Below are 27,407 nucleotides of genomic sequence, written 5' to 3'. Positions count from 1 at the left end.
GTAAAATGAGGGGATCAGATCAGTGACTCATAAGATCTCTTTCAACTCTAGATGTCTATAGCTAACTTCAAAGTAAAGTCAAATTGTCCAGCAAAAACTAATTGAAATTATTCAAAGTTTAGGATAAACACATTGTCCTTTTCTATATTGATTGGGAAACAGATACATATTAAAAGCAATCCAAGTCCAAAGAAACAGACGTAGCATCAAATGGAAAAGTCATTTAATTTTAAATCAAACTTCCACGCCTTTCACAGGGATTGTCACACAAACTGACCAAATGTAAGAAAGCAAAGTCTCAAAGGCCACATGGACAGAAATTGCTTGGTCTCCATAGTTGCAGCTGATTAAAGCAATAGCACATTTAAGAAAAAAAAAAAAAAAAAAAAAAGCTCTCACATGACAAAAAAAAAAAAATCTGTTTTTACTATTAACTGGAGTTTGTGTGTGTGGTGAGTTGCACGCTAACCACAAATTACTTTGTAATTACTGTATTGGATTCTACGCACCAGTCAATACCAAATACTGAGTTGAAGTTTAAGAGTGCATTATTCATATAGTATATAATTTTTTAACATTAAGGTGCCATTTTTAAGTACTTTATTAATATTTATTACATGACAGCACACTCAAAGGTAGCCTAAATAACAAATTAAACATGCATAATCTTTCTTTCCTGAAATATTGACATCTTTGAGAATGCTTCTAAATAAACATGGCAGCTGAGAGCCAGTTACTACAATCAATGTATGATTTTTCAACATAGTTTTGATTAAGTTAATGAAGAACAAGGCTGCAGATAGTAAACATCTTATAAATATGAACAAAGTTTTAAAATGGCACTTAATTTATACATCTCTGATCATTTTTTCTTAATCAATAACTTGTTTCTCTAACCTATTTTCTAACCCCTGAATCTTTAAATCTACAATGGCTCAGTGACCGCAGGCTTCTGTGGGTCTGCTTATGGATGTCTGTCTAGCTATATATGTAAATATATGTTATGTACATATATATACACATACACATATACATATTGAATCTTTCCATTTCACAGATGTAGAACTAACCCTAGATGTGATGAGCCTATGAGGATGTGCATTTAAATGCCTGAGAAAGATGCTTGTAGTCTTTGAATAAGCAAGATGGAAACATTAGGTACCATCATTTAACATTTCCAGGGCATGGTCTTAGTAGTCTAGATTCCATGACATTCTGCTGATTTCTCTATTTTTATTCTGATACTCTGATTCTTGAGTGAGAGCACTAGAAAATTTTGTCTAAGGGAATGATACTAAAATCATCACACATTTGGAGCTTACAACTAGATTCTCCTGGGCATTCAACAGTGTCCTGGAGTCTGGCTCAACTTCCAAAGTTGTTACCACGTCATATTTCCCATCTGGTAAAAGCATTATGACATACAGACCCATGGAGAGAGATTAGTCACTTCATCTCTCAAAAAGTCCCTCCAGAAGTGGGGTTAGGTACCTCCTCATTCCACTGGTTGGTCTTGGGACATTTGGATTTTCTAAATGTTCTTTCACTCTATATTTGGAAGCTCCTTAAATAAGAACTGTAGATATAAAAGGAAGAAGCTAATTGTAACACTTTGATGTCTCATCACAGGTAGTCTATAATAAGAGTAAGGTTCATTTCACTGCTACCGATATTTTTATTCTACAAGGAGGAGGAAGAGATGGGCCTTGCTGGGGGATCAATATGGCTGCTAAACATATTTGAGCATATGAAGAATTTTTTTAAACACTAGCACAGGGTGTTTATTGTCTGCTATTTTCTTTTCTGAAGAGTTTGGGACAGGACTAGCAAAGTAATTGATCATAGAAAAGATATCATAGCCAGAGATAATAGTTAACCTCCAAACATATTGGTAACAATATTTTTAAAATCAGGCAGCAAATTTTAATACTGGCTGCTTTTCTGGCCATAACATGTTTCATTTTGTTTTATTTTTCAGATATATTTATGTATGACTCTTAAGAAGAATTGGCCTTCCCAATGTACCTTTGTACACTTTGTCCAGTGGAATATTAATAACATTTGGTGATCAAGAATATCTATAGGAAGTAAGGGCCCCCAAAAGGAAAATGCCCAAAGATAATGAACTTCTCAGTCACCTGAAGCTCTACTCACTGGGACTATATTTTTATTATACAAAATCTATGATTTAGAGAAGGGTTAAAGTTCTTTCTTCCCTGGACATTATTACAAGTAGAGTCCTAGGCAAGTGTCCAGACCTTCACAAATGTGTCATTTGTTTTTGGGGTCCATGGAGCACCAAGCAAAAAATGGACCAATATTGAAATGAGAATTTGGTCAATGATAAGGAAGAACACTTTCACTGAAGACATGGTAAACATAAGTTGGGAGACCAAAAGGAGGCTTAGTTGTATAATTGCCATCTCTGAAGATCTGGAAAAAAAAACCCAAAACTGTTTTGTTGAGAGAACTGTTGACCTCCTCAATGCTGGGAGATGGGCCAGCTGGACACATTCTTCAGGTCCTTCTAGTCATCAAAAAATTCTTCATCACTTGACTGAAATAAAGGGTCCATCAGGTTTTACAAAAAGCGTCAGATTTCAGGGTGAACTCAGGTAAACATCCACTACTGACCAGCTTCTCTACTGCAGTCTATCATCTTATCCTCCCTACCATATTTTTAGTCAAGCCAAAAGACGGGAAAATTGGAGAGGGGAAAAACAATAATGGAAATAATAAAGACTAAGATTAGAAGGAAAAAAAATCTTTCTTTTTTCTGCCTCCTATTAAGAGTTTTTTGGTGTTTTTTTTGTTTTGTTTTAAAACCTGGTCTGGGGCTATAATAGAAGAGTCTGCCTGGGCCTGCCATAGGGCCATCTGTCACTGGCCTAGAGTAGCCTAGCAAGGGAAGGGGGTAAGCCTAAAAAATCCCAAAGACAGTAGCTCTATTTCCCTTTGGCTCCAAAGCAACTACTCTCTGCTGTGAACTGAAGAATAAGCTTCCAAGGGAAAATGCTTTGGACCACAGGAGGGTGAAAGGGGAAACTTTCTCTAGCCAGGGCCATCATTTCTCTTGGTTAGTGCACAGAGCCCACATACACTTAGCTCTGACTGGGTACATTATTGTTTAAATATGCCAAATGCAATGAAAACCTTGGTTTGGCTCTTTCTATTGAAAAAAAAAAAAGCCACACAAAACAACATTGGAAATTGTTTACCCTTCAGAAGTCAACGTTCCTTCTTGGGGAGATCCTCCCTTCCTCTTTCATTCCCCCGAGGAATACTTCTTCATATCTGACTTATCCATACAGACCCTGTGTCCTAGGGTTCATGCCAACCATCCCTTGGAGCCCTTGCTTTCTGCCCTTGGCGAATTCTTTTTCTGTTTTAGTCTTCAACAGCGTTACTGGTAGCTCTTGACTACTTTATTAGTCCTTGAGTTGTGACAAAATGACAAGGGGGAACTTACATTAACTGGGGACAAAAATGAAATACTTGGCCCTGATAACAGTGATGTCATCAATGAAACTAGAAATACCAGTGAGATGCTAATGAGAATAAAAAGAAGGGGATACTCACTGCCATTCCTCACTCACTCTTGTGTTGACAACTAGAAGAAAGGTTTATGAGAGATAAAAGAAGTAAGGGAGGATATAGGGAAGAAGACCTAAATATTAATCTTTTGTAGATACTCTGGAAGTAGTGAGTCTTGGAAGATATGGGGGAAGATAAGGAATAAAGATCTTAGAAGCTGTCACATCTCCTCCATATGTGCTAGAGATCATGCACTACTCCCATGAGGACACCAACTAAAAATCCCTTGCCCTTTCCCCATGTGTACTGGCCACTGAAACATGCTCTTGCATCTCCTACTTCAGTGCTCTAGAAGTTGATTAATTAATTACTCAGTGGAAGTTTTTATTTACATAAGCTCCTCCTTTCTTCTTATTCCAACACCAAAGCCTGGGAAAGAACTAAAACTTCTGGATCCTCAAATGCAAGTGAGCAAAATCAATTTCTACCAGCCAAACAAGAGCAGTTGGGGCTAACTCAGATTTTGCAGGGATATACAGGTTGACATTTCCTGATCATCCTCCTATTCATCAAACAAGCTTGACACAGATCAAGTAACTCATTTACTACAGCTCAGCTTAAAATATCAAATATAAAACTTTACCATAGAATATTCAAATTTCTCTATTTACAAGTAAATTTTTCAATAAAAAAGTAAGATACAGTAATACACCAACTCAAGTTTCATGTCTTCCTTTGAAGTTAATTCCACAGAAGTCATAGGGCTCAAGGGTCAGGTGAGGAGAGGGCAATTCTGCCTGGTGCAAACATGCTTGTTCCAAAAGGCCAGCGCAGCATTTTTCTTCTCTGAGCGTCTCAGCCAATAAGATACTCTTCAAAGGAAGTTGTAAAGTCTTCTACTTTTCACACTCTAATCTGAACTAGAAAAAAAGTCCCACTCTGGCTCCTTCCTTCCAACCCTAGGTAAATCTCACAAGACAATCTCTACCCACAAAGATCCTCCAACTACTCGCCCTTCCTTGCAAAGAGAATGTCATTCTCAAGAAACCATTTCTTTTCTCTTTACCTTTTTGGGGGGAAGAGAAGAAAGAAGGGGTCTCCTTTAGAATCACAATTTGTTAGAGGAACACAATCTAATACTTATAGGGACTGAAAAATGTTTACTTTATACTAATGGCAGTGAACAGATGTGGCATCTTTGGCCACAAGGTAAGAACAGGATCTCCTTGAAAACCACCAAGAAAGAAATGGGGAGGACAAGAACCATTCCCCCAAACACAGACTCTGTCAGGCAAAGTTGAAGAGCAATAGTGTAAGGGGAAAGGGCGTAGCTCTGATTATGCCCAGGAGGGGTGATGGACAAGATACAAGACAAGACAAAGGGAATAAGTTATCTCTCAGGAGCAACATCTTTTCTTCCAGAAAGGAAATGCCAGTTGAATCCAGCACAAATGTTTTGCCTAGCCCCAATCTAATCTCAAAAATGTTATGAGAGTTTGCTCAAATAAACACTGATAGTGTTCATGTTCATCCAGAAGGGGGCCAGTTCCCAGCTGCTGTCATGTCTGCCCCAGAGGAGACAACTGCAGTTTCTTGTGCTATGTGAAGTAGTCCTTTAAATCCATTATAAAAGATACCAATGCCAGGGGGTGAAGGAAAAGAGCAAAAGAGAAAAAAATATGTCTTAGTTTTATTTGTTTGTTTTGAAGCAGGCCAGGTTACCATGGTTACCAGGTGATCACAGCCCTTGGTTGAAGAGATAGGCTTTTGCTGGAGGGGGTGTGTGCTCTCTCCTGTGAGAAGATTGGACTGAGTTCTGCTGAGGATGGGCAAACAACTATAGCTACTGCAATGGTGAGTGGTTTGAAATTATGTAAACAATACCTTACCCCCTTCCCACTCCAAGATTAGACAGTGAGCAGAGTGGGTCTCATGGAATGAAGAAAGAACATACTGTAAACAAAAGCAGAAGCCCACTCCATCATCAGAGAGATTCATCTTCCAGTCAGTCAGTCCCCACCTCCTGGGTTTCTGGGACAATTTATTGGCTCTTACTCTATCCTGGGGTTCTGTGCTCAGATCCATTCCCAAGACCAGAATGAGTCTTCTCTGCTTGGAGTATTCATGAGAAAATGGCCATGTTGCATATCTTCCACCAACAAATCAGAACCTAGATGTTCTCCTGGGCTAATGTGACTTCAGCACTTGAAGTACTACTGCACATCAGCTGAGATGATGATAAGAGACAAGGGAGACTAGGATTCACAGAAACATTCATTTTGATAGAGAGGAAAAAAGAGTCCATCGCCCTGCATTTCTCCATGCCTGAGAGAAATGATCTATTGCACCCTGATCAGCAGTTGTCATGGATACCATGTAACATTCAGCAGTATTGCTCAGGTGTCCAAAGTTAGAGAAACTCAACGTAGTTCTCCGGGATTAATCCTGTCTTCCCATCCAGAGTTCCCTCTAACCAACCAGGCTCCTGAGATGGATGAACTGTGAAAAAAGGAAAAGGAAAAAGAAAAAGAGGAAATGTTAAAAGAGTTCATTTAGTATTCTCAGTAAACATTTGTCAAGAATCTACTAGGCCCAAATGCACTGAATTAGGTACAGAGATAAGTATTAAAAAAACCTTAAGTCTATGGCTATAAGCCATTTAGAATCTAATCATTTGTATTGCAGTGCAATCCAGACTTTCATTAAGCTTTTTTTTTTTTTTTTAATGTGCAAGACATTAGATTTGGTCTAATAGAAATTTTGATCATAAAGAACTTGCAATCTATTGAGAAGGATATAACTATATACAAATATGTATCATGCCAGATAGAATGTACCAGAAACAACGAAAACTGGCTTTCACTTCTGATTTTTTTGGGGAAGGAGGAGATTAACTTGAGTTGAGTCATGAAGGGAGGAGAAGATTTTGACAAGATGAGATAAGGAAATGATTCCTAGTAAGGAAGATGTACTGAACAAGTATACAGGAGATGACTTAAGTCTGGGAAAAGGCTATTTTGCCATTTTGATGGGAGTGTGGAGTCTATGAAGGGACATAATAATATGAAATAAGGCTAGAAAGTGAAGTTGGAGGGAGACTGGGAAGAACCATGAAAGTCAGGCTAAGGAATCTGCATTTTTAGTTTACTGGAAATAAGATTTTGAGTAAAAGAGTGAGACTCATGCAAAAGAAAGTTTATTTTAGTAGGTGTGTGAAATATGTTACAAGGGAGGAATTATATTTAAAGAGTGAGGAGTGAATTACTGGATAGTGATAAATATGAAGGAAAAAAATCAAGAAAACATTTTTTAAAATGCAAAAAAAATATATTGCTTTAGACCTGTCCAATGCATATAGTTTTGTTTAACTATATTTGTTTAGAAAAAAAAGAGAAAAAAATCATCAACAAAACATTCTAAAAGTGCACAGATAAGAATAGAAAAAACTTCATAAGGAGATAAAACCAACTAGGGAGCATTGGAACTAACATGTTGATTTAATATAAAATTACCGGGGGAGGAAAGGGGGGGAAATCAAGTTGCAAGTAATGGAGATTCATAATTTCATTACAAGTCTTCTTTTCTGCCCTTTGTGTATTGAAATGTTTGTGATATGTGTCAAGGTCAAAATAACAAAGAATTAAATAACAATTAAAACCCTAAGGCAAAAATATAGTATCATAAAAAAACAGAAACTGCATGAAAGAGTACAAAATCAAGTTCAGAAAAGGAAATAAATACAACTTTGTTACATAGATATAGATATATAGTTATAGATACCTATATATAGTTATATATAAAACTTCTTTAAAAGACTAAAAGTTCAGTTTCTCATCTAATTTGATTTTATTTTGTATATATTAAAATGGGATTTATTATCAAAACAAAATGATTTTACTAAAAAAGTATTTAAATGCTGTGCTTAATACAGAAAAATATGGGGACAGGAAAATTAATTAGGAAGTTATTGGTTAGAATAGGACAGGCAGGTGGCACAGTGGCACAGTACCAGGCCTGGAATTAGGAAGACTCATCTTCCTGAGTTAAAAACAGGTTCAGACAAACACTAGCTGTGTGATCCTGGGCAAGTCACTTAATCCTGATTGCTTCAGTCTCCTCATCTGCAAAATGAGGTTGGAGAAGGAAATGGCAAACCACTCCAGTATCTCTGCCAAGAAAATCCCAAATGGAGTCATGAAGAGTTGGACGACAACAATGTTAGATAAGTGTAGACAAAAGGAAAGAGGCCTGAAGTAGGATAGTGGTGGGGTTGAGAGGAGATAAGTACAAGCAATGTTATGGGGGAAGACCCTGTAGGGCTTGGCAAAAGGATGTGAAGAGTGAGGGAGACTGACAGTTGATTCTCAGTTTCTGAAACTAAGCATTTATTTCTTATACACAACACCACCAATCTTCTCAGATAAGTTAGGGGAAAGTTGGAAGAATGATGAATTTCAAAGGTTTCCCTAACCTTCATGGATGGTTCTGGCCAAAATCACTCAGGTTATATATGAATAGTATTCCAAAGCTTTAGCAAACTTTATTAATAATGAATAGCTTCTGATTTTCACATTTACTGAATGAACATATAAAATTATTAATTCTTTCTGTGGGGTAAGTACTGAGTCACTTGTAGTAATAGTCTGGATACAATTCTGTGGTCTCCTTCCTGGTGTGCGTTTCATTTTTCTCTTAATCTTTACCTCTACTGTCAATTTTTCGTGTTCTACACTGATATATGTCTTTCTTTTTTAGCTTCATTCAATTAATTTCTACTGATTTATTTTTAAACTTTCTATTTCTGTGTTAAACCCTTTCCTAACTAGAAAACCACGGTGGAGGGGGGAAGGGGTGAGGAAAGTTTAATGGAATTAGACAACTCATTAAATGGATCTGATGGTAATGTTCCACTAGCCATTACTATCCTCTCCCCAGCAAAGAAGGGAGGAAAGGGCATTTTAAAATTTCTTCTTTGAGGCTAATCTTGATCATTATTATCAGATATCTTCATAAATTGATTTTTGTTGTCCTTTACATCGTCACTGTATCTACTATTTGCAAGCCATTATGTAAGGTGTTAAGAAAGCAAAGTCAAAAATGAAAGAATCCCCGTCCTTAAGAAGTTTCTTCTGCCCTCTCAGCAAGTTCCTCCTTTCCTTTTTTTTCTTGGCACCCTCACAAACTGAAAGCCCTCCTCTTCCTTCTTCCAAAGCAAAGTTCAAAATTAGTTTTTAGATCTCAGGGTCACAACCTTCCCAGATCTTATTTGGTTGGCTTTGACTTTTCAACAGGCAGAGAAGATACAGTCTCATTTGTGACATCACAATCAGTCTCTATGGAAACCATTGTGGTAATGAAAGGATTATATAAGCCTTGTTGAATTTGCAGAGTAGCCAAAAGCTGGAGGAAGGAAAGAAGGAAGGAAGGACTGTGAAGGGGATATTGATGTTTCAGCACTGATTGTATAAGCTTCACTCTGGGGAGAGCAAGGGCATTCATTTCTTGTCTATCAGGGAAACTCTAATTTTCTGAGATTGTTTTGAGAGAATTAAATTTCCCTTACTCCCCTCCCCAGGCTAATTAAGTGACTTCCTGTACTTGTTTTAGAAAACTACTTCCACCCGAGAGCTACCATATAAACCTGGCCCAGGCTTGGGAAGAGGATGGAGCACAGAAACCCAGAGAAAAGATAATTAAAAAAAAAAAAAAGAGAGAAGAGAAGAGAAGAGAAGAGAAGAGAAGAGAAGAGAAGAGAAGAGAGAAGAGAAGAGAAGAGAAGAGAAGAGAAGAGAAGAGAAGAGAAGAGAAGAGAAGAGAAGAGAAGGAGAGAAAGATGGAGCTGCACCTAGTTATATAAGATCAAAATTGTCCAGACCCTCTTCTAGACTTAAATTCCTCTTTGAAAAAGAGAGGGTCAAAGCTTTCCCCTGTATCTCCTTCTTCTGTGACTTTGCCATCAGTTCCCTTGCACAATGCTCAAATATTGAACTCTTGGAAAGGCTCCAAAGTAGCTGCTGGGGTTTGGATCTTTGTCAATATCTATTAAGAGGAAGTAGGAAAAAAATACTTTAAGAAAACACTAAACAATAAAGAAAATACTAAACTTCTTAAAAAAAAAACTCAGAAAAAAAAAAAAAAGCCTTTTTTTAGGTGTTTTCACCATTCTCTAGCATAGGGTTCTTGCACTTAGCATGTCCATAATAGTTTAACTCAATTCACTAGGAAGGCTTGAACCCAACTAAGTATTTCTTGTTAGTTAGAGCTTTAATGCAAAAGATACACAAATCCAATCCACACCTCTCTCTACCACAACATGGCATCTGACAAAAACTTCCTCCAAGATCAATACCATTACAGCTTAGAAACCCAAATCTTCCCAATGCCAGATTTCTCCTGATACTCAAATATCTACCCTAATTTGTACTATAAGGCAATTTCATTTTTAGATGACTTTTAATCCAATGCCTCACTCTTTCTTTTACCCTCATCAACATTTGAGAAGACTCTAGATCCAACCCAACTTATAGAAACCTTAAGCTGTTAAACAACAAAATCCTGGACGAGACTTTTTGCTCAGACTCAAGATTTTAGGACTTCAGAGTTGGAGGGAGAATTGGAAATCATCTAGTTTACTCTCCTCATTTTTAATGAGAACAATTAATTATCTCAAGTCCTACAGAGGTATTTAATTTTCAAAGGCATTAGTTATCTCAAGTGCTACAGAGTAATTTAATTTTCAAAGGCAAGATTCAAACCTAAAGTCTTCATTCAGTTCAGTGCTTTTTACCCCACACCATGCTACCTGAACCCACTTCTCTCAAAGCCACTCTCCTCACCACCAGCTATTTAAAGACCATACAGAAACAATGGTAATAGAAGAGTTTGCAAAGGAAATAGTAGGAAGGCAGAGCTGAGATGCCAATTAATAATAAACATGAGGGAGCTGAAATAACCAGCAGAAGACATGCAAACTGGCTCAAAGTTGATTCACCAATACCAGTATCAGATGAACTATGATGATTCTTGAGGTACCATCTTGTATGGCAACATCTTGCAGGGGGGGGGGGGGGTGTCCAACTAGTGCTCCTGTAACTTGTTAATCTTGTTCTTATCCCATTCTTTATTTAAGCCAAAGTTCAAATTCAGCCTCAGATACTTACAATAAAAAGCAAGCCACTTAACTTCTGCCTCAATTTCCAGGTAATAATAATTATAAAAACATTTAGTCGAATGTCTGGCATACTGTAAACACGATATGAATCTTAGTTATTACTATTATTATCCTTAAAGTTTTGCCTATTCATGGAACCATCCCTTGTGATTCCAATCCTTCTTCACCTCTTCATGTTCTGAACTCCTACAACACTTAAAGTGGTGGCAGCAAAGGAGCAAGTATGTTGGCTGGGAGTCAGAAGATCTGGCACCCAGTGCTGGTTTTGTCACTTACTAGCTGTGTGACCTTGGACAAGAGACTTCTTTTCACTAGGTCTCATTCCTCATCTGTAAAATAAGGGAATTGGACAAGATGACCTCCACAGTTCCTTAAAGTTCTAAGAATGTAATTTCCAATTGCATCTTTTTCATTCATTTTAACACTTGGTCATTTATGAGCATTGCTCTTAGGCTGTTTTTGGGTATTGCCTTCTCTGGGGATAAAGGGAACAAGCATATTAAGCAAGTGACAGGCACTGTGCTAAGCACTTCACAAATATTATCTTGTTTGATTCTTACAGATTCTTGCCAAGTCACACAGCTATAAAATGTTCAAATTTAAATCTGAACTCGGGATTTCTTGATTTCAGGCCTGAAGCTCTATATTCAATTAGCCATCTAGACTTCTAAGTTCTATAAGAACAGATGGACAATCAATGGTTAGGTAGTACTAGGTAGTATTAATAAGATCAGTCAATCATATGGATTTACATAAAGCTAATTCTATCAAATAGGCAAAGAAGAATTAACTCTAATATTATATAAACTATTTGTAAAAATTGTTAAATAACTTATTCCACCAAATTCCTTCTTAGAGAAAAATATGGTTCTTATACTAACTAACCTAGAGAAAGAAAAAGCGAAGGAAAAAAAGAATTTTCCTGACTCTGGTAATTAGAATCTAATTGACATTATCTGTAATGGAGAAAGGCTCTCAGGGACCTTTCCAAAAAGATCAGGAGTAAAAGAAGGATGCACACAGTCAGCAATGTAATTTAAACTAGTTCTAGAAATGCTAACTATGGCAATAAAACAAAAAGAAGTTGAGGGCATAAATATAGGTAATAAAGAAACAAAATTACTGATTTTATATATGATATGATAGTTTACTTACAAGTTCACATACAAAATCAACCTCTGTTACCAACAAAACCAAGGAAATATCAAAAAAGTGAAATTACTATAAAATATAGAAAAGTCATTCACCAAGACATGCAAGAATTACAAAAATATTACTACAATCGTTATAAAAATGTTAAAATTTGATGCTGGCTTAGCAAAACAGAAAAGTTATTCTGCAGAATACATCATGAACACAAGAACCAGAAGCAATTGGACATAGTAACATAGTGTTTTGGCAGATCCAAAGATCAACTTATGGAGAATAAGGAATCATTATTTGACAAAAACTGCTGAGAAAAGTGGAATGCAAAGTAAGAGGCTTAGACCACTATCTCATAACCTATACCATAGTATATATGACCTAAATAAAAAGCACTGTATTATAGAGTGGAAAAAGTACTAGACAGGTCTGTGTTTAAATCTTATTTGTTCTATTTATTATCTGACCCCTGGCATGTCATTTCTTCCTGTGTCTGGACCTGTTTCCTTATCTATATAATGAGGAGTTGTATTAGATGGCATTTAAGGCCTTCTAAAATTCTAAATCTATAAGACTACAAACTTCTGAACCTATATAGAAGACTGTATTATTAACAAGGAAGGAGATTCTTTTTACAATTCTGGATAAGATGAGGAATTCTTGACCAAACATTTCTGTTTGGATAGAAATGAATGGAAAAATCTAAATGGACCCTTTTGATTTTATAAAATTTAAAAGTTTTTTTTTGGGGGGATGGGGGTGGGAAAGAAGTGGGGAAGAGGCAGAATTAGAATTAAATTGGGCACAGTGAACTAGGGGGGAAAAGTTGGCAACAAATTCCTCTGATAAAGGTTTGATATCCATATGGATGTATAAGAATAGCAGTCAAAATACAACTGGTTATTCAAATCAAGAAATGCAAGCTATCAAAAATTGTATTACAAAATGTTCTAGATCACTAATAATAATAATTCTACCTCATACTCGTTAAATTGGCAAAAGAGATGAAAAAAGAAAATGGTGGGAAGATGTATGTTTCTCACCTGTTGATGGGAATATACAGAACCAGCACCTTAATGCACTCTCCATTAAGGAAAGTAGTTTGTAACTATATTCCCAAAGCAACTGAGAATTATGAAGATCCTATAATCCAGTGATACTACTGTTAGGCATACATTCCAGGTAGATTAAAGACAGGGAAACTAGGTGATGTAATGCAGGGCTTCTTAAACTGTTTCCCCTTACAACCCCTTTTTACTCAAGAAATTTTTACATGTTCCTGCTCAAATCTAGCCTCAGACACTTTACACGCTCTGTGACCCTGGGGAAGTCACTTAATCCTATTTACCTCAGTTTCTTCATCTGTAAAATGAGCTGGAGAAAGAAAAGGCAGATCATTCCAGTATCTTAGTCAAGAAAACCTCAAAATGAGGTTACAGAGTTACAAATGAAAAAGAAAATTAAAGACAGTTTGGAAAGGATACAAAAATATTTACAGCAATATCCTTTGTTACAGTAACATCACCCAACCCACGTACTCTCCCCACCAAAAAAAACTACAAGAGGAAGTAATGTGGACACCTATCAAATAGGGAATGGCTGAACAAATCATGGTACTTAAATATACTCAAAGAAATGGAAGGGTTGGATTCAGTGAAATCTGGAAAGATGTGTGAATAAATGCAGAGTGATGAGAGCAGAACTAGGGCACAAATTTATATGATATAAATGTAAAAGATAGCAACTCTGAAAGATCTAAGCAATCACAACCCCACAAGTCTGATGAGGTAAGTACAAGATGTGATCAATATTTTCAATTAACTTTGATTCTGCAAATTTGTTTTCCTTGATTATATTTATTTGTTAGTGGAAGGACTTTTATTGTTTTGGGGAGTTGGGAAAGTGCTATTAAGGGGAATATGGTTAAGGTCAGTAATGCTGGGGAAAAAAGGAAACTGTAAGGAAATTAAAACATACACAGAAGAAAACAGAAAGAGGTTCAAAAGGGCACTCAGTAAAGCAGGGCAATATTGACACTATGGTTGAATATTTCATTTATAAAACTCAAGCTGACATAAAAGAGATTCACAGTTTCAGTTATAATCCTCTTTATTTCTGCTCTTTTTATCTAGGCATGTTTATATTTGTTGACATCTATAAACTTTGTAATAAAAAACAATGGTCCAGATCTTACTTCAAACTTTAGCTTTTAACAAAGCTGGTCCTGGAGCTGTATTTATAAAGTAATAGAAAGGATGGAATTGTATTTTGCATTTATACTCAATATCATTTCACTGTTTTTCTTAATGTGTAAGACAGAATGGAAGGGAGGAAGAAAAACTGAAACTGTTTAAAAAAAAAAAGAATGTTAAAAATAAAATTTAAGTATAAAAACATAAAATAATAAGGAAAGAGACAATATTTTACTATTTACTATGTGCCACTATAACCTGCCAAGTATTATTACTATTATTACTATCATCATCTCCTCCATTTTGCAGCTGAGGAAACTGAGGCAGGGAGGTTAAATGACTTGCCTAGGATAACACAACTATTAAGTATATGAGACCATATTTGACCTCAGGCCTTCCTGATTCTAAGCCCAGTGTGCTACCTAGCTGCTAATTTACCCAAATCCCCTCATTTTATAGGTAAGGAAATCGATCAGAAAAGTTTAAGGGTCTTTGTCCAGTATATTCCTTTAGGCAGAAACTTCAAAAGGTCACCTTTGAATTCAGGACCACAAAGATGAAAACTACTTGCCATACTGAGCTATATCTGGTGGGAAATGGGAAGGGAAAGATGAGATGTACATAAATATATTATTGAGTTAGAAAACATGATTCTATACATAGGAGATGTCACCTGACCTTTTCAAAAAGTGACTTTTTCAGAGAAAGAGATCATTTGTAACTGAGGAGAATCTGGGAAGATAGATGTTGGAGGAGATGATCCATGGATTAAGTCTTAAAATAGAAAGACCTCCAAAAGAGCCATGATCCCATAATGTAAATGTTCTTGTTCACCATGAAGATGGGTGGGAAAGTTCTAAATCTATGAACTTAGGTTACCTAAGCACTGATAGGCTTTCTGCATTTTCACAAAAGGGAGACTGAAATGGGAGAAAGACTAAAATTGGAAGGTTGAAATTATAGGATCTGGAAGAGAGGAGAGATGGAAGACAGTTCTGGGGAAACACAGAGAAACAAGAGAACAGGGATGGATATCTGGATGAAGCACACAATGTACAAACGGAGCATCCATTGTTTCCTCACAGATATCCAATAAACACTTCACAAACTGAAATAATGTCTGAGGGAAAGAGGATTCTATTTCTGCACCCAGGGCATGTGGGTATAACCTTGGGTGGCACGCCAGCGCAGCAAACATACAATGAGTGTAGAAGGCTGCTGGTGACACCGGGCTCTTCCCTGACAACAAGGCCTGTCACACTTCCAAACAAATGCAATGCAGACATCCGACAAGCAGCCATGGAGTGCTTACTGCGTGCACAGACTTTCTTTCTAGCCTCTCCCATGCTGACACAATAAGCTAAGGAAGATGACAGCTTCTGCTAGGAAGTGGGCTACTGCAGAAAAATGTGGAGTCGGGAGACTTGGCTCTGGGTCCACAATCTGACTGACTACCTGTGTCATCTCAGGCAAATCGATTCCCCCCCTCTCCGGGCCTGATGAACTCCAAGATCCCTTCTAACTCGACCTCTATGAATGATTCAAAGAAAGAGAGACTGTTTCTGACTGAAGAGGAAGATGTATGCCAGAGGAGATGATCCCTGAGATGGGCCTTAAGATGTTATTGTTCAGTCATGTCTGACTCTTCCTGAGCCCAGATAGCGTAGCAAGACAAGCCTTTCTGTTTTCCACTCTCTCTCCAAGTCTGTCCAAATTCAAATTCAAGGACCTTAAAGTAGGAAGACCCAAAATGAGCCATGATCCCATCAATGTAAATGTTCTTGCAAACCGTGCAAGCTCCCAAGCACCAATGAAGCATTTTACAGTTTCACGAAATAACTTTTCTTCCAAATTACCGTTTAAGTGTCATCATTGAAGCTAGGTAACTCAGTGACTTCTAGCCTTGGATACTAACTGTGTGACCTTCTGCAACATGCCTGTCAAGGCAGCTGGTGGCAATGTGAATAGAGAGCATTGAGTGCCTTGAAGGCAGGAAGACTAAGTGCAAACCTGATTGGTCTCAGAGACTTCTAATCTGTGAAACCCTGGGTAAGTCACTTAACTTGTCTGCCTCAGTTTCCTCACCTGTCAAAAGGACATAATTTCACTGATTTTGAAAGTGAGGTCAAATGAAATAATCTTTTTTAAAAGTGCTTAGTATAATGCTTAGAATATAGTAGATGCTATAAGGGAATAAACATATAAATATCTCCTGTTCCTCCTAATTCTGATTTCACAATGCCTTTCATGATGGAAGAGTCATCATTACTAGATGTCCCATAGGCAAGGGAGCACCAGCTGGCATGGCAGCAGGAACTTTGGCAGGCTGAATGATCCAGACTCTATATCCTGAGATAGTACACTGAAAGCACAGTGCTCAGGCAATCAATGGCTCCTGCTGAGTGAAGATGGCTTTTTGCCATGGGGAAAAAAAAATGGGTGTAGCTGTTTTCTTGCTGTTATTTCACACTAAGGGAGTCAATGCATCCTGCTGATCTCAGGTCTTGATAAAAGTATCCCAAGAACCTAATTTTATTGAATGCCACATGATTTTTTTCCAGGTATCACTAATCGTATTGCTTAAGGATGAATAACATTCCCAAGAAAGTAGATCATTTCTCTTTCCAGTTATCATCTGAGGTGCACTTGGTGAAGTGGACAGTTTCCTAGTAGATTTGCAAAGGCTGACACTGTAGTAAGTTTCTGAGTATAACCCATATACACTCCCTCCCTGCACAAAGTTCAAAAACTGACAGAGCAATGACTCTGAATTCAAAGCCAGGCACCTTGGAATCCAAAGTCTTTTGGAGTAGTTATTGTGAAATCACAGCCTTTCCCCTAAAATTTTCACTCCCTCTTTTTCTACCTAATTCATTTTGTTTATTTGCTTGTGGGAGGGACCATGTAAGCATGTCACATTGAAATCTGCCATTGGAAAATTTTCTTGAGATGAAAACCTAACCAGTCCTTACCCTCAAAGGGTTTATACTCTGGTCCGTGTGTGTGTTTAAGTTTATATTAGAGGAAGGGACTTCAAGGAACAGTGAGGAGAGAATTAGGGGAAAGAAGGGATGTATGTAAATAAGCATAATATTAGGTTAAAAATGATTAAATACACAGGACAGTTCAAACAGAGTGGCTTGAGAGATTTGAAGAAAGAGGGATTATTTCTAGTTGATTTTAATCTACTTCTAGAATCCAACATAACCAGCCTTTATTATTTTTAGAAGCAAATTAATATAGTCTGGTTTAAGGGAAAAGACCCTCCCTGCCCAATAAATGAACATACTCCCTTCCTTTTGATACTTGATCTCTTCTAGAATGAGGTGCTGGGAAGAATATTAGACTTGCATTCAAAAGAACTGAGTAAAATTTGGCTCTAACACTATTAGTTTGGTGACCATAAACAACGCCTTTAATTTCTCTGAGTCCAGGTTTCTTCATCTGAAAGATGAGGGAGTTAAATCTAGTGACTTCTAAGGCAACTTTCAAATTCTAAAATCCTAAGATTCTAGTGGGTGAGTGTGAGTGAAATGAGAGTTTAAAAGGGAAAGGGGGGATCACAGCACTTAACTCTTAAAACAGAATATAATTCAACAAGAGCAATTAGAACAATTTGAAAGATAAATGCATATCTTATCAATTCTGTCTTCTACAGCATCCTGGCCAACAAGAGAAGTCTCTTCTGGGAGATTTGTTTACTTTTATTCCTTTGCCTCCTGAAGGATTTAGTAGGCTTCACTGACTCTGATGGTTGAATGAAGCTCCTTGATGAACCCCATCTTTAATCTGGCAGCCTGGAGGGTTCTTGGATAAGACATGTTGTCATTAGCTAAAACAACCCTCATCTCTGTCTTTTCCATCATAAGATATGCTGTTGTTCTACCACTGCTGAAAGACACAGGTTAAAGAATATCCAGGACATAGGACCGTTATCTGGTCTAATAGAGAGAGAACCCTCAATTCTTGGTGTAACTTTTTTGCACAAATGGCTTGCTTGGGCATTCTTTAGTTGGAATATATTTACATTCAAGAATGTAAAATAACATTAAGACATACACACTCCCCCTATCTATGTGGGCTAGATGATACAGCCCTGCAAATCAAGGTCACTTTATTTTACTGGAGAAAAGACCAAGTTAGTCCCAGCAGGGCTTCTAGCCCTTGTGTGCTACAACTTGGAGTAAATACACTTTTAAACTCTGAATCTACTTATAAATAATTCAGTCTTTTCCTAGTAATCTAAAAGGCCCCATCTTCTCCCTCTGTGTGCTGTACACATAGAAAGTCTGGTGGCCCTGTATATAATCCATCTTTTGAATGTATTTGTCCTGAAGATCACTTCATGTTACTGGGCCCTTGTTTGGAGCTAACATGGTTAACACTCATCAATTGAACAGCTTCAGACAGCCCATACTTGGAGAAGCTTCAAAATTTCCAGAGAACCTATCTGTCAAGGTCAGGAAAGCCCCTGCTGAAGGCCAGATTGGTTCTAAAAGGTTGATTGCTTTACTGAGTTTTGTCTTTGTATTGTGTTCTTTAAAAATAAAGAGAACACAAAAAAGGCACCAAACTAACAAAGTTTGGGGGAATCAAGGTTGGACATCACCTGAAAAAGGAACAGACACAGAATGAGCTCTAGAAAAGGCAATGAGTCACAAAGCTGGGCCACCCAAGTCAGCCCAAAAGCTTCATTAGCATGCTAGCTAACAAGGCCTGAAAGACAGTGCTTGGATCAAAACTGATTCAATCTTTGGCTGGAAACCCCCCAGACTGGGCTCTAATGAGCACTGTTTGTCCCCTTGTCTTTTGCACTTTACTTTTAAGCTCTGGCTTGTCTTCTAGTGGCTGGGGTAGATGGAGTGGCCATCTGAGTCAGGACAGGGCCCTGCTTATCATTCAGCAAGCATTTGTTAAGCACCTACTCTCACTAGGCACTGTGCTAAGAGGCCAGGAAATAAGGAAAGACAAAATATAGTCCTTGTTCTGGAGGGTCTCATAGTCTAATGAGGGAGACAACAAGTAAACAACTTTGTAAAGACCAGCTATAGATAAGATAAAGTAGACATACTCAACAGAGAAAAAGCCTTAGCATTAAGAAGGAAGAGGAAAGTCTTCATGGAGAAGGTGAAATTTTAACTGGGCCTTGAAGGAAGACAGGAGGGAAGGTAGATACCTCAAGACTGGAAGAATGAGTTCAATCTGGCTTCAGACACGTTCTATCTGTGTGACTCTGAGCAAGTCATTTTATCTGCTTTTGTTTAAGAATTCTCAAATGTAAGATGGAGATAATATCAGCACTTACCTCCCAGAGTTGTTGTGAAGATAAATAATAAAGTAGAATTGAAATAATAAATAAACACACTATAAATACTTATTCCCTTCCCCCCCCTTCAGGGAACCTGCACTTTTTTTTGTCAGGTTAATGAGGCCAGCAGAGTAAGCACACTGGATCCTGTTGCTCCTGGATTCTGCTTAGGACCTTGGCATGCTGAGAATATGTCTATCACCTTGAACCTGACTAGCCCCAGTGGTAAAACTCCTGGCCCCAGATATCCCAGCCCCTGCTTCTAAACACTCCCCTGATTGTTTCCAGCCTCTTGTCTCCATGCTTTCAGAAATAGGGAGGGAGGAAGGATGGCCCCATCCACTAGCTGATATTGGGGTTTTTTTGACTCAGCACTTCTCCACACCTAATCACCCTGCCCACAAATGTTATCTCATGTAGTGAGAAAGTAAGTGGGACTCCAACACTTTTTTTTATCTATCTCTGACCATCCGTGTGGGGCCTCTAAAAGGGTGTGAAGGGTTGCCCGCCACGCCGCTTTATTCCTGTGAAGGAATGAAGCACTCACCATTATCGAAGACAGTGCCTGCTGTGAACGAGAGCTCTGAGTCATGTTCAGCCTTGCAGGCATACAACGCTTTAGCTTTTCGCAATGGTGTGCTGTGAAAACAGGAGTGTATTTAGTGCATCTACACGTACAAAACAAAACCCCAACGTGAGACAAACAAAACTCAACCCCTTTATAAACCTGGGATTACCCCTTTGCTCTGTCTTCTGCTCAGTAAGCTCCCTACTTCTTTCTTGTCCCTTTCTCTTTGGAAAACATGAGAAAACTACCAGGTGTCAGGACATGAGACAGAAAAATTGTATGGCTCAGAGAAGAAAAATGAGAAATATTCAGACAAAGGCCACCCTTTCAGAGATGCCCTTCTTCCACTATGGCCACCACCCTATGTCACACTGAGGCCTACCTTGAGAATATTAAAGAGTGTTAAATGGGTCTGGCCCTAGAAGAACTTCAGAATGAGAGCATGTGAGGGTGGTCTTGGGAGCGGAAAGCTTCAACAGGCTCCACTGCAGAGTATCATTGGGAAAGGTTATTGTTGAAACTGGGGAATGTTTTGTGAGTCAGAAAGAAGAAATTCCAGAAAATCCTGGTCTCCATTTAGGACACCCAGGTGGATGTGGGTCTCCTCATGTGTTATTTAAAAAAATGATCTTTTGGTGGTAGTGGTAGGGAAGAGCTTAAGACCTGCTGGAGAAGAGATGCCAGAGGAAACTGCCTCCATGTGCATGTTTTTGTTTTGCTTGGATTAAAGATGTGTATTCAATAACTGTCTCCCAAGGCCAAGTACGTTGAAGACACACACCAATTCCTATGTGCCTTTTGTGCATTTCTGTGGTAGGACATTAAAATGGTACCCAAATGATGCTTCAGGACTGATGAGAAACTCCAAGATTCTCTTTGGGAGAGGAAGGACAATTAATTGTTTGGGATCATTTGAGTAAGTGATATGTATGAATTAGCCCATTAATTGCCAAAACTTTTAGAATCTTTTATAATTATTTTTAGATTCTTTTAGAATCTGTTCTGGGAGTTGATTATAGAAAATAAGATAGTATGGGGGACATCTCAAACCTACACTACAGAAGCAGCAAAGGACTCCGATGTATTTTCTACCTATCTATCTTGACACTTTTGTCATTTCTGCCCACAGGTAGATAAAGTGTGACCACAGGATCCAAAGTAATACTTGTTTTGGTTTTCAGTGGTAGAAGTCAACTTCAGCTGATCTTGGGCAGCCCTAAAAACAGTACTTAGATAGGGGAGGGGCAACTGTAGCTATATTTCTTTTAAGCACTAAAGCTAATTTCTTCCTTGGGAAAGGAAGAAGCCTGGATGAAAAGGGTGGGGAATAGAGGGTGGGGGATTGTTTGAAGGTCAAGTTATCTAAAATTCTTGGGCTTACAAATTATTATTTAAAAAATGTATACTGAGAAATTGGATGCTCACAGCAGATAGCTATCCCAATTCTGCTGCTAGGGCACAGTTTTACAATAGTCCTCTTTAGCTTTTAAGTACAATGCAGGAGAGAGTGAAAATAGGATGAGGCTTAGGGCACACAGAAAGGGAAATCCTTAAAAAAAATTCACAAGCACCAACTTGAAGAGAACTCTTCTGAGTATCATTTAGAAAAGAGCAAAAGATTTATGAGACAAGGGGTTAACTATACCCTGTGATCTAGACCAGGGCTGTGCCTGACAGCTCAGGGCTAAATGAAAAAATGTACAAATTCTCAGGAAAAAAAAAAATTGGCTCTTTTTTAAAAAAAAAGTAGTAGTAGTGGTGGTGGTGATGGGGGGGAGGAGGAGAACAAATTTTATAGGGTAGACTGGGCAATCCGGTTGTGAAAACTGCTGAAATAGCAAAGAATGAAACTGCCAAGAAGGTAGAAAAAGTATGTGACTGACAAGGCACAGTGTGTAGTTGAGAGGAGAGCTCACAGAATCCTCCCAGGTTGGCCAATGCCTTAAATACCAGGTTCTCAATCTGGCGCCCTGCCCTGGGGGAAGGGGAGGAACGGAGCAAGTGGGGAAAAAAAAAGAAGGTGAAATAGTGAGGGAATACCAAGGGAGGTACTGCGTTTTAACAGACCAGACTTTCAAAGAAGTTACTTATTAACTAAATTTTAAAGCAGTAATTGGGAAAAAAAAAAAGGGAGGGGAGACAAGTAAAGAAAATGATTGGAGGAGGAGGATGGCTGTTGGGAATCTGGAAGGTTTTAAGTTAGGGATATGCAAGTGGGAAAGTCAGTGATGAAAAAGAGATGGTAGTCTATGAATGTTGTGTTTTTGTTTGTTTGTTTTTTTTAAATACGTGGCAGTAAAAGAACAGGTATCCTGTGCTCTCTGCATACAAGGAAGTTTTAGGGGACAGCAAAGTTAGATTAAGTAACAAATAAACATTTATTAGGCTCTTACTAGATCATAAAAAGGTCCTGTTGGTTGTTTCTCCCTTCTCTTCCCCTTCACCCCTGGTATCGAAAAAGAATAGCTGACAAGCTCCCTAAGCAGTTTCTCTCCCAAGGGCTTCTCCCCCTTCTTTATCCCCTGCAATTTCCACTCATCTACCCCAAATGCTACTGTAAGTATATGAAGATGAAAGGAATATCTGAGTGGTTTTTAAAAGGGCTATTCTCCAAGAAAATTCCTTCATTCTTTTAAAATCGGCCAGTCTAATCAGAGATCAGAAGGCCATTTTTCTTCACTTCCATTTCCCCCCACCCTTTTTTACCCCCAAGCAGATCACTAGGTTCTTACCCATATGGAAAAATCCAGTCATCTGAGGTCCCGTTCAAAGTTTTGGTTTTGATTTCTTGATTTATCAAAACCTCACAGCACTTCTTAGGTCCTTCATGCCTCCTCCCTTCACTGGCATCTCAACAGGAGTGGGGGGTGGCACTAAAACACTAAAATCCCCACTGTTCCTGTAGCAGTGCCCTTCAAAGCTAGGCTGGGGCTTCAAGGACATGACATGAACTAGCTTGGATTTTGCTGGTTCATTTTTAATTTTTGCCTCTAAGCATGGCAAGGGGCCAGGAAAGCACTCACTGGAGTTTCCCCTATATGCCCTTGCAAGGCTTGCAGAATGATACACTTTCCCCCATCAGGCACCCCAGGGTCTGGGTCAGGGTTGTGTGATAGATGGACTTGCTCCTTCTATCAAGGTCTCCAAGTAACCTTTGTATTCTGCAAGAGTTGAATATGGCATCTACAGCTTCTTTGGGGGCAGGAGAAGATGGAGAAGTATTCTACTCAGGTTCGTTATCTCTTTACTAAGCTGCCAATAGTGGTTATCTTTTTGCTATTCAGAACTATTTATATAATTAATAAATACCAAAACAGGTGGGAGGAGGGAGATAGACTATTTTTATACTAGAAAGTCTAAAGAAATTCACAGAATTACTACTGTTCTTTTTTAAGGGTCATCCCAGGGGGAAAAATCTGAACTTCCAGGTTTTGGGGGTTTTTTTGGGATTGGCCCTAAAGGAAATGAAGAATAGGCAGATGTCCCCACCTTTTGGCTATGTGCTGCAACAGCAAGAAGGGATTCTATTCATTTGTGACCCACTGAATGGGTGATTGTCCCAGGATATCTGACATTTTCAATAGTGCAGAGCCACCAAAACTGGGAGCATTAATCCTAGAGCAGGTTTCTTCCTTGGCTGTTTCAAAATGGCAGCTTCACAGGGATTTCTAGAGTAGCCTTCTGCAAAGGGTGCTGTTCCAGTGTTGGCCAGAGGGGTCACTACTGAGCAAGTCACCATCCATTGCAAATATATTGTTGGGTTAGGAATAATGTCATCAGAATTCTTCTAAACCCTCTAATAATCTTCGGGTAAAATTCAATTAAAATGAAAAGAAAAGAGAATGAAATGTCTGAGATTCTAGGCCAGTGCTAAGGGCTTGCTGAATCTCACTGGATATGTGAGGAAACACACATATAAGCTAATATCCATGGATGTAACTTTGTTAGCATGAGAAATTTGCCTTCCAGAGTCTCCTAAATAACTTGGGCATTAGAACAATCTGGTTCCTGGATTCTGATCAAGGAATAGACAGTGGGAAGTTAACTAACTTAGGCATTAGGAAATTGAATAACCTCCCACTATATGCTCCTTGATCAGAATCCAAGAACCAGATTTTTCTGGTTATTTAGGAAACTCGGGAAGGAAAATTTCTCAAGTAGAATCTCTAAAGACTCCATTACCACTTTACATTTAAATAGTATCTTATGATTTACAAATTATTTTCAACCCAACAAATTTGGGAAATACCCATGATCTCCTGTTAGAGATGAGAAATGGAAGCTCATCAAGATTATGACTAAGCCTATGAAAACTCATATACTAAATCATAGAGGCTACACTTTAACTCAGGTCTGATAATTCCCAAGTCCAATGCCATTTTTAGTAAGCCAGTCTCTCTTCCAAAATTTGATATGTTTCACATTGTCTTAATAGGTGAAAAGGAATCATTTAAGGTAAGAGACAATGCCATAACCCAGGGCCATAGAGGATTGATAAGGATATTTCCTGGGGCCCATAATCTATTTCTAGGAAGCAACTTGGGCAATAAGGGGCTCTGGTAGCTTATTTTTCATACCATCTTTTATTAATCTTTTTGGGGGAGGGCAAATATATATACACAAGAACTTCTATCCTTCTACACCTCAATTTAGATCTACGGGCTAAAGCTAGTCTCAAAAGCTAAGATTTGCAGCTAGCCCTAGAGCTGAGGTGATGCAATTTAAAGTAGAATTCTCAATCTTTTTTTGTGTCATGGCCTCCTTAGGCAGTTTGGGGAAGCTTATGGGCCCCTTCTCAAAATGCATTTAAATGTATAAAAATTAAATATATAAGATTAAAAGAAATAATTTCAACTGAAATATAACTAAATATCAAATATTTCATTGAGATTCATTAATTATTTATTCAATATTAAATGTAAAAACAAAACAAAACAAATTTATGGGTCCCAGGTTAAGAAATCCTGATTTAGAAGAATAAATGTTGAGTTCTAAAAGAAGAATGAGAAGTTCTGGGTTCTAGTCCTGGCTCTAATTAATTGTGTGGTCTCAGGGTATGTCATTTCATCTGTGTATCTCAACTTCCCATGTGCAAGACAGAAAGGGAGCCAGACAGTCTATTAATCTCATATAACTACTATGAGAATAAAATGAAATAACAGGAAAAGTGATATGTACACATTTTATGGAAACATAATGTATGTGTGTGTGTGTGTCTACGTATAAAATATACATATACATGTCTATGTATAAAATATATATACACATATATATATATGAGATAATGCACATATAACATAGTCAACAATATTCCTTGATATGACTTTCTTTTGGGGGGAATATGTGCTTGAATAGTTTCATTAAAACGATATTTGAGTTTTTCATCTAGGCCCAATTTTAAAAAAAAGGAATCAAAAGATAAGGATTGGGGACTAAATTGCTGAAGTCTCTTAAAATCAACATATACAGCACTAAGTTACAGTCAAGACATGAGTTGTAGCTCTGCAAATCAGTAACAGTGTGACATTAGGCACACAAAAGCCAGTCAAAGGCAGCCAGGGCGGTCTGTAACCTTTGCCTAATTCATTTTGTAGGTAATGCCTTCTCACTGAAGGGGTCAGGTGAAATGGATTATAAAACTTAAATCTGGAAGTCAAAAATGATGGAAGAATGTATCATCCCATCCTTACAGAGAGAAAACCGATCATTCTGCTTACCATGATGCACTACACATGAGTATGACAGGTGATGCTTAAGGGAAGTAAAGCCATCCAGGGCACCAACAGTACTAGGAGGGACACGTTAGCCCTTGACTCAGTGTATTTTGTTACTAGCTATTCATCTAATGCTTTCTACCAGTGGTATCTATGGAAGTGGAACTGGTTTTGCATAATGCTACTTTCAAGTATTGAGAACAAGTCTCAGATACGGCCATTTTCTCATTAATAACTTGTCAAGCTTTTATCATCCATTAATTTGCCCTAAGCCTTTCTTAAATCTACTTATGTCTTCTAGATTAGATTATAAACTCCTTGGGGTAGTGGTGTAGTTTAATTTTCATATATCTATATGTCGATACCCATAACCCTTAGTATGGATTGAAAAATAAACACTGCTTGATCCTAACAAAGGCTAGAGAAATGAAAAGAAGTAGAAGATGTGGTTCAAAGTTAGACCTGTTCTAAAGATAGTATACTAAAGATCTGAGGACCTGTCATTATTATTAGCTATTAGAGATAGCTAATGACCAGCAAGGGAACTTTACCTAAGGAGATTCCATTTCAGAGCCCTGTCTTCAAATTACACTATACCACAAATAGTACAGGGGAATTTACACAAGAAATGACCCACTAGCTTAAGCTAATTGTCTCTTCAAGCTCAGGATTTTTGTCTTTCATAGTAGTACTATGGCAAAGCAGTCATATCCTACAAAATGTCATCCTCAAAAATTAGGAAAACTATGCAGACATCCCTTTACTAGGTTGAACGAAACTTGAACATCCAATAATTTGTCCAGAAGCCTTCTGTGATCCTATTTATATTTTGGGGCTCATGGTAAGCAAGTCCAGGTTTGGGCTGCAGGGACCAAACCTGTGTAGGAGCCAAAATAACAGTGAAAGCAGGACAAAGCAAATGAAAATATACAGCAGTAGCAACATGAAATCAAACAAACCCTGCAACAGACCTGATGGGGGATGAGTCACTGGACGTAGATGAGGTGGGCATAGGGCTGGATGGCGCAGAGAACATGGGCCAGGACGGTGAGAGGGGTGAAGTTGGGCTTGGATTCGGGGGGCTGTAAAACATAACCAGAACACTTATCAACAACACACATGGGAAAGAGAAACAGGATCTTGAGGCATTAATACAAGACTGAGAAGTGGGAAGAAGGGAAGGAAGTGCTGGGGGAGACAAGAAAAAACACTGAAATCTGGGAATAAGATGTCAGTGCTGAATCTGCAAATTAAATTAATGGGTCTTTCTAAGTAATACCTGCTGTAATTCCTTGGAGGATAAACACATACCTTTGCCCTGCAGAGCAACTGCTTCCCAGATTATAGGAGCTTCCTTTAATAAAGTCAGTTGTGCATTCTTCTGCTAAAGCAATACTCCCCACAATGGTTTCATGCCTTTCCATACCTATAACAATCGATGGTATCCTCTGACCTCATTCCACAATACTTTATGTCCATGAACCCTTGGTACCACTTGGTCGATCCCCCTCACCCTGATTTGCTTTTGAGCAGAAATGGCTTTTCTCTGGGCCACAGTCCATGTTAGCCAGAAAGCAATTTCCTGTTTACATTTTTACTAAATGGGCCTAGCACACTGGAGCCACAGAATAGTATAAAAGCAGAAAGATGATTTAAAACAGAGATGAACCGCCAACATGCTTCATATATAGGATCCTAATCAGAGATGGGAAACTATCAACTGTTCTGGGGGTAAGAAATCAATCATACCTCCTTTACTTTCTTGGAATTTTGAACA

At 38.2% G+C, this 27,407-nt stretch overlaps 1 protein-coding gene across 3 annotated transcripts in view; it reads right to left on the bottom strand.

The window, feature by feature from the left end:
* Positions 1 to 206: 206 nt before the first annotated feature.
* Positions 207 to 27,407, bottom strand: part of ARHGAP26 (Rho GTPase activating protein 26) — a 514,410-nt gene continuing 487,209 nt past the window's right edge. For 2 of the 3 annotated variants that reach the window (XM_051978634.1, XM_051978632.1), the window contains 3 exons: positions 26,602 to 26,712; positions 19,896 to 19,987; positions 207 to 6,033 (listed from right to left, as the gene is read on the bottom strand). In XM_051978634.1, the coding sequence (XP_051834594.1) occupies positions 6,004 to 6,033; positions 19,896 to 19,987; positions 26,602 to 26,712 (233 nt within the window). In that variant the 3' untranslated portion in view covers positions 207 to 6,003. The remainder of the gene's footprint in view (positions 6,034 to 19,895; positions 19,988 to 26,601; positions 26,713 to 27,407) is intronic. The other variant, XM_051978633.1, reaches the window with a different exon arrangement.

The sequence above is a fragment of the Antechinus flavipes genome, chromosome 2 (assembly GCF_016432865.1).
Source record: "Antechinus flavipes isolate AdamAnt ecotype Samford, QLD, Australia chromosome 2, AdamAnt_v2, whole genome shotgun sequence".
In the NCBI taxonomy this organism is placed as follows: Eukaryota; Metazoa; Chordata; class Mammalia; order Dasyuromorphia; family Dasyuridae; genus Antechinus; species Antechinus flavipes.
This window is presented reverse-complemented; position numbering and strand designations above follow the sequence as displayed.